Below are 7,500 nucleotides of genomic sequence, written 5' to 3'. Positions count from 1 at the left end.
GGAAAAATACTTTTCTTCTACTTCCTTTTTTTTCTTTTTACTTCTTCTTAGTTTAGCGTCTTTTGAGTAAATTTAGCGTTTGTTGTTTAATTGTTTATTTGGTTGAGGTTTTTAAAGGCGTGGAAAAATACTTTCTTCTTATTATTATTCTTTTTCTTCTTCTTCCTCTTCTTCTTTTTAGTTTTGTAAGTAAATTTAGCATTTGTTGTTTAATTGTTTATTTGGTTTAGGTTTTTAAACGTGTGGAAAAATAATTTCTTCTTATTATTATTCTTTTTCTTCTTCTTCCTCTTCTTCTTTAGTTTTGTAAGTAAATTTAGCGTATGTTGTTTAATTATTTATTTGGTTTAGGTTTTTAGACGTGTGGAAAATTACTTTCTTCTTATCATTATTCCTCTTCTTCTTCTTAGTCTTGTAAGTAAATTTAATATATGTTGCTTCATTGTTTATTTATTTATTTATTATTATTATTATTAAGTGTTGATGTCTTGTACTGAGAAATCATATTATTTTGGGGGATTATGTTGTTATTTGATATTGTGATTTTTCTTTTTTTTTCTTTCTTAAATACGAATGGAAATATGATCTGTATTTTGAAATATATATACGTTTCATTGTCCTCTATTGTAAGGTAAGGTTCTTCTTAATTAAATCCAAAAAAAAAAAAAAAAAAAAAAAAAATATTGTTATTTGAGACTGTGTACGCGCGTTCTTAACAAAACATTTAAGTAAATATAATTCTTTCTGGGAAATGATACAATGTTACGAAATATTTTGAGAAAACAAAATATTAGCTTAAACTCACATAGAGAACCTTTGGTTAAAGAATCAAATTTCATATTTCTTTGGAAAAAACACTATATATGATATGCACGCGCAAACAAACACACACACACACTCACGCACATATAATTAAACGCACACATTCACGCACACACAAACAAACGCACGCACTCACGCACACACAAACAAACGCACACACTCACGCACACGCAAACAAAAGCACACACTCACGCATACACAAACAAACGCACACACTCACGCACACACAAACAAACGCACACACTCACGCACACACAAACAAACGCACACACAAGTACACATAAACAAACACAAACACTCATGTACACACACACACACACAAACAAATAAACAAACACACACACGCACGAGCGAGCTCACAAAGGTGTTTTTTTCCTCTCTTTTGTGTCTTAGAGGGAAAAAAAGAGACAATCGCTGCTTTTGATGTTGCTAATTCTCTCTTTCTCTTTCTCTCCTTCCCATTCCCCTCATTTACCTTCCTTTATCAACCCACCTCCCCCACCAACCCACCGCAAATCCCTCACTCTCCGTCTAACCCACAAAACCACACTTCTTCCCACATCCACCGCCCCCACCCCCCTTCCCTTCCCCTCCCTCACACCTAACCCCACCCCCTTCCCTCCCTCCCACCAACCTACCTCCTTCCTTCCCTTCCCTCCCCCTCCCCTCCCTCCCACCAACTCATCCCCTTCCCTTCCCTTCTTCCCACCAACCCCCCACCCTCTTCCACCCCCCTCCCACCAACCTACCTCCTTCCCTCCCCACCTCCTCCCCCCTCCCTACCCTTCCCTCCCACCCCCTTTCCCCCCACTCTTTCCCTCCCTCCCACCAACCCGTCCCCACTCCTTCCTCCCCCCCCACCAACCCACCTCCTTCCCTCCCCCTCCCTTTCCCCCCCTAACCTTCCCACCCCCTCCCTTCCCTTCCCAACCTCCCCCTTTCCCCCTACTCCTTCCTCCCTTCCCTCCCCCCCCTACTACCCCACCCACCCACCCCCTCCCTTCCCTCCCTACCACCACCTCCTTCCCTTCCCTCCCACCCCCTCCCCCTCCCTTCCCAACCTTCCCCTTTCCCCCCACTCCTTCCTTCCCTCCTTCCCCCCCCCTACTACCCCACCCACCCCCTACCCCTCCCTGCCCACCCACCAACCCACCCAAACAGACGGGTACAACGCCACAGACATAGTATACAAGTGGGCGCCCCAACTCGTGACGGTGGATAGTGACGTCAGCATCGCCCAGTACGAGTTGGTGAAGATTACGACCAACTCGACCAAAGTCACCGTTAGGAGAAAAGGTAAGAGAGCCTGATAAAGGAAGGAGATGAGGTAAGGGAGATAATGAGGTGAGGGGAATGAAGGGGGATAAAGGGGGGAAGGGGAAAGGAGGGGATAATTGGGAAGGGAAAGGAGGGGATATAGGGGAAGGGGAAGGGAGGGAAATAAAGGGGAAGAGGAAGGGAGGGGATAAAGTATGGGGAGAAGATGAGGGGAAGAGGGAGGGAGGGAAGAAGGGGAAGGGGAAGAGAGGGAATGACAAAATAGGAAGGGATGGAATAAGAGAAGGAGACAGAAGAGAATAAAGGAGGGTATAAGATGATAGGAAAGGAAGGATTAAAGAAAGGTGGACCATAAGGTAAGGGGAAGGGAGGAAAGGAAATAAGATGTAATAGAAAAGAAAGAAAATATAGATGAGAATAAAAGGACAAAGGGAAAAAATAGAAGAGAATGAGGCAAGGCATGGTAGAGGGAAGGATATAAATCAACCAAGAAAATAAGGAAAAAGAAGTAAGATGGGGATAAAGAAATGGAATAAAAACAAGGAATGATAAAAAAAGGAGATAAAGTAGAAGCAGAAAGAATAAAGTAAAGCAGTAGCCCATACGTCTTGCCTCAATAGTCCCATAGTATGTCGAAATGGGGTCTTCTGAGTAAGAAAAAAAAATGTATATAAATAAACGAACATGAATATCGTGAACCATTTGGTAACTTTAACTCTATGGCATCCAAAAGTAAACAGAAAATAGATTTTTTAGTAGTTCCCTTTCCCTCCCTTCGCACCCTAAATAGAGTAGTAATTAAACACTGTAGCAAATGTTGGTTATATACATGGCTACTGAATATTTTTGGAATATTTTAGGCCTGTAACCCTTAGCGTAAACAAAGGAGCAGTCTATTAAGGTATGTTCTGTTTTGGCTTGGTTCTTGTACGCTAAAAGCTTCAAAAACGTGAAAAATATTCAAATCAGTTTCAATACGTATGCTTTTGTTCCATTATTTAGGAGATAAACTATAATATTTATGATAAAAACCATGATATGTGGTTGCTAGACAAAACTAGAGAGCATGGGCCCATCAGCAACTATATTATATGGTGTCTGGGATGGTGAGAAACTATAAGAATATAATGGTGTACTCTGAGAATATTTTCCACATATCTAATTGAGAGTAAAGGAGGAGGAATAAGGAAATGTACAAGGGAAAAAGATAGAAAAAGGATGGCAGTAATAATGGTGTACTATGAGAATATTTTTCATGTGTTTATTGTCTGAGGGAAAGTATTAGTAGGAAGGAGCAAAGGGAAAAGGCAAAAAAAAAAAAAAAAAAAAAAAAAAAAAAAAAAAAAAAAAAAAAAAAAAAAAAAAAAAAAAAGATGGAATCATATACATTTTACATTTTCTTGGAAATGGAAAATGTGAAGACAGCAATAATGTTGAATTGCCAGAGGGAAATTATTGGCAGGAAGATGCAATAAGATGAACAAGGGGAGAAGAGAGAAAAAAGGAGGGAAACATACACATATTTTTCACATTTTGTCGGTAATGGAAATGTGAAGAAAGCAATAATGTTGAATTGCCAGAGGGAAATTATTGGCAGGAAGAAGCAAAGAGATTCACAGGGGAAAAGGAGAGAGAGAAAAAGGAATTACATATACATATATTCCTCTCATTTTACTGGAAATAAAAAGAAAGAAAGAAGAAAACAGCAATAATAAGTTAGTATTGTGGAGGCGAATTAGTGTAACAAAGAAGCGAAGAGATACACAGAGGAGGAAGAAATAGAAAAAAAAGAGTCACATGCATATATTTCTCTCATTTTGCTGGAAAAAAAAACTGAAGACAGCAATAATACTAAATTACCAAAGGGGAATTAGTGCAAGGAAGAAGCAGAGAGATACACAGGAGAGGAAGAGAGACAGAAAAAAGTCATATATACATATATTTCTCTCGTTTTGCAGGAAATAATAATAAAAAAAAAAAATGAAAACGACAATAATAAACCAGTATTGTGGATATTAAATTGCCTTACTTAATTTTTTTTCAATACCCGGTTCTAATAACACGAAGTTCGACTTGTTCAAAAAAATTACTTAGAATTGAACTTAATGTTAATTTAACTGAAATAATTCGAGCAGAATTTAAGGAGGAGGAGAGGATGATAAATGAAGGAAATGAGGTCGGAAATGATAAAGCTCAGACACAAGGCATGGGAGAGGATTAGTCAAAAGGGAGAAGGAAAAATGTAAGAGAAATGGAAGGAGGGAGGGAAGGAAGGAAGGAAAGGAAAGGGAATTGGAAGAAGAGGATGAGATAAGGACATAGTAAGGAGAAAAAGACACTAAGATGATTAACTCAATTCGACTAAAGTCACCGTCGGGAGAAGAGAAATAAGGTCGTTTTTTCTCTGCCATTATCTCTTCTATCAAACTCACGAATTCCATCACTTTTCGTAGCGTTAAACAGAAAAAAATATATTGAATAGATGCTGAAAAGCGTAAATAAAATTTCCAACTCATGTACAGAAATAAACAAATCTACATGTACACGTAGCGTGGCGTCTCCGTTGCCATGGAAACGGGCTTGTGAAATGGGGCGGCTGTTCCCGTAGACTTCAGTACGATTTGCCTCAATATAACGTGGAAGGAAAGGGGGCAATAAATGAAGTAAGAAAAGTTAATTAGGAAAGAGATAGGAAGGAAGTGATAAAGGAAGGAGTTAGGGTAAAGGTGAGAAGAAGGTAAGAGGGAGTTTAGGAAGAGATGGGACAGAACGATAAAGGAAAAGAATAGATAAAGAAAGATCTGATAATCTGTGTTAAGATAAAGGTAAGAAAGAGAACTGATAAAAAAAGGAGATAGGATATGAGAAGGATTTCTTAAAGGTAAATGAGGAGTGACAAGAAAGCGATAAGCTAATATACGAAAGGATGTGGACACTGAGGTAAGGAGGAGGGGAAAGAATGAGGGGAATAATAGAGACGACGATAAAAGTGAATAGGAATTTCGAAGTTGATGTCTGACGTAAGAATATTTTCAGAAGGACCAATGACTCAGTTCAACGGTCACTTTTCCCCCCTGATTTTGATTGGAAAAGCACTTTTCTTTCTCTGATTCTGGAAAAAAAACATTAATAATAATGATGATAACGATAATAGTAATTTTTTTATAATGATCTTTCTTGATTTTGACTAGACAGGCACTTCGCTTCGCTAATTTTGCTGTAAGGACATTGTTTCCCTGATTTTCACTAGAAGACTAGAAAAGCACTTTATTTTCCTCGATTTTAACTAGGCCAGAAAAGCACTTTATTCCCTTGATTTTAACTAAACCAGAAAAGCACTTTATTCCCCCTGATTTTGACTAGAAAACCAAAAAAGCACTTTATTTCCCCTGGTTTTGACTAGACAGGCACTTTACATTCCGTGGCTGGCAAAAAAAAAAAAAATCACTTTAATAACCATGATTTTGACCAGAAAAGCACTTTATTCCCCCTGATTTTGACTAGAAAACCAAAAAAGCACTTTATTTCCCCTGGTTTTGACTAAACAGGCACTTTACATTCCGTGACTGGTGAAAAAAAATCACTTTAATAACAATGATTTTGACCAGAAAAGCACTTTACTTTCACTGATTTTGACTAGAAAACCAGAAAAGCACTTTATTTCCCCTGGTTTTGACTTGACAGGCACTTTACATTCCGTGACTGGCCAAAAAAAAAAAAAAAAAAAAAAATCACTAATAACCATAATTTTGACCAGAAAAGCACTTTACTTTCACTGATTTTGACTAGAAACGCGCGTCACTTTCACTGACTGAGGAGAGAGGCACTTTACTTTCGTTGATTTTGACTAGAAAAGCACTTTTGACATGAGGAAAGAAGGGTCCATGAATCTGACGATAAAACAATAAAGGTGAATTGAGGGAAAGACTTAAAAGAAATAAAATTGAGATTAATTTGTCTTATGGGTCTTATGGAAGAGCGAATCATGACGTTTCAGTTAGTATCAGGCTCCTTATCAGGCGATGGAACCGATATGGATATCCGAAATAAACCCATTTTGCGATTTATTTAATTTAATTTATGTTTGACTTTTTTTTTTTTTTTTTTTTTTTTTTTTTTTTTTTAGAATACGGTGCTGTTTTTGTGTTTTGGTTTGTAAGAATATTTGTAAACGGAGGTAATTTGTGATAAAGAGGTGAGGCAAATTAGAAGAAAAGGATAATTAGAGACAGATGGAAAAGATAAATGTACGAGTTATATAATCAACTCATTTCTTTCCATCATAATGAATTCCAGACTGTAATGCAACACCGATTTTATTTTTATCTTCTCAAAACTAATTAAACTGCAATGCCTTTTCTTTTTTTTCAAATCCTTCTATTTTATTTCACCAATTCGAAAAGTTTACATGTCATAAACCAATCAGAGAACAGCAAGAAAATTTCCCAGAAAGTTTGTCCGAGATCTGAACGAAGCTTTTTTTCCCGCGCAATGGCGACGGTTCCCCAGTGTAATTAACCTAAGAAGTCCGCCTTTAACAACCCTCCTCTGATCGCCTCCACTAGATGCTTGGATCCGGCCATCATAATTTCGTCTTAGGAAAGGGATTAAGGAGATACATCGCGATGAAAGCGAGAAAGAGCGCGAGGATGGGAGGAAGGGATGTCATAAGGGTTAGAAGCGCTTTGGGGATCAGGGCATAATCGCCTTATAGACATTTTCCCGCCAATTTTTTTTCCTTTCCCGCTCTCGGCCCCTCTCGTAAAAGGGCTTCTCGGTCGACTAAAACCGGGTTGCGTTTAAGAGGAGTTATTAGTGTTAAAAAACCGTCAGGCTAATAAACCTTCGTAAATGTCTGTCCAAGGAGCCTACTAAGAGGAAGATCTTGGGGATTTCCTAAAGATTTCCCTCTCTGGTTTTTTTTATCTCTCGTTTTTTATCCAGTTTGTGACCTCGTTTTAGTTGCGGGATGGGGTCACGTGATACGCTTGGTGTTGAAGCTTTTCCATTTGCGATTTTGTTCAGATGAAAATTACAATTCAGTAAACAAATATGATCATTTTTGTTCCTCTAAATCGTACAGGAATTATCAAATATATAGATAATAATTCCGATTTATTCTCACCGACCTGAAGAACAATTATTACCCTCACTGATGTTTATTATAATGTAATATTTATTTGTAACCTGCATTGATAACCAAAATCAAAATGGCTGCCCTCGATAACCAACAAATCTATTGATAAATATTTTATCTATATTTATTTGGCGAAACATTATAGGTTCGAGAACAGGCAGGAAAACAGAAAATAAGAAATAAGTACAAAATAGCATATCAAAGTACTAGTCAAAAAAGGAGGGAAAAATAGATACAACATATATATATATATATATATATAT

At 37.6% G+C, this 7,500-nt stretch overlaps 1 protein-coding gene across 1 annotated transcript in view; it reads left to right on the top strand.

The window, feature by feature from the left end:
- The window catches only part of LOC113805294 (gamma-aminobutyric acid receptor subunit alpha-1-like), a gene marked incomplete in the record, with an annotated part of 422,810 nt that overhangs the window by 393,326 nt on the left and 21,984 nt on the right, over window positions 1-7,500 (top strand). Inside the window, 1 exon segment of the mRNA XM_070117696.1 lies at window positions 1,984-2,118. Within this exon segment, the coding sequence (XP_069973797.1) occupies window positions 1,984-2,118 (135 nt within the window).

The sequence above is a fragment of the Penaeus vannamei genome, chromosome 41 (assembly GCF_042767895.1).
Source record: "Penaeus vannamei isolate JL-2024 chromosome 41, ASM4276789v1, whole genome shotgun sequence".
NCBI classification, from domain to species: domain Eukaryota; kingdom Metazoa; phylum Arthropoda; class Malacostraca; order Decapoda; family Penaeidae; genus Penaeus; species Penaeus vannamei.
The sequence above is the reverse complement of the archived record's forward strand: the minus strand, read 5'-3'. Positions and strand labels throughout refer to the sequence as shown.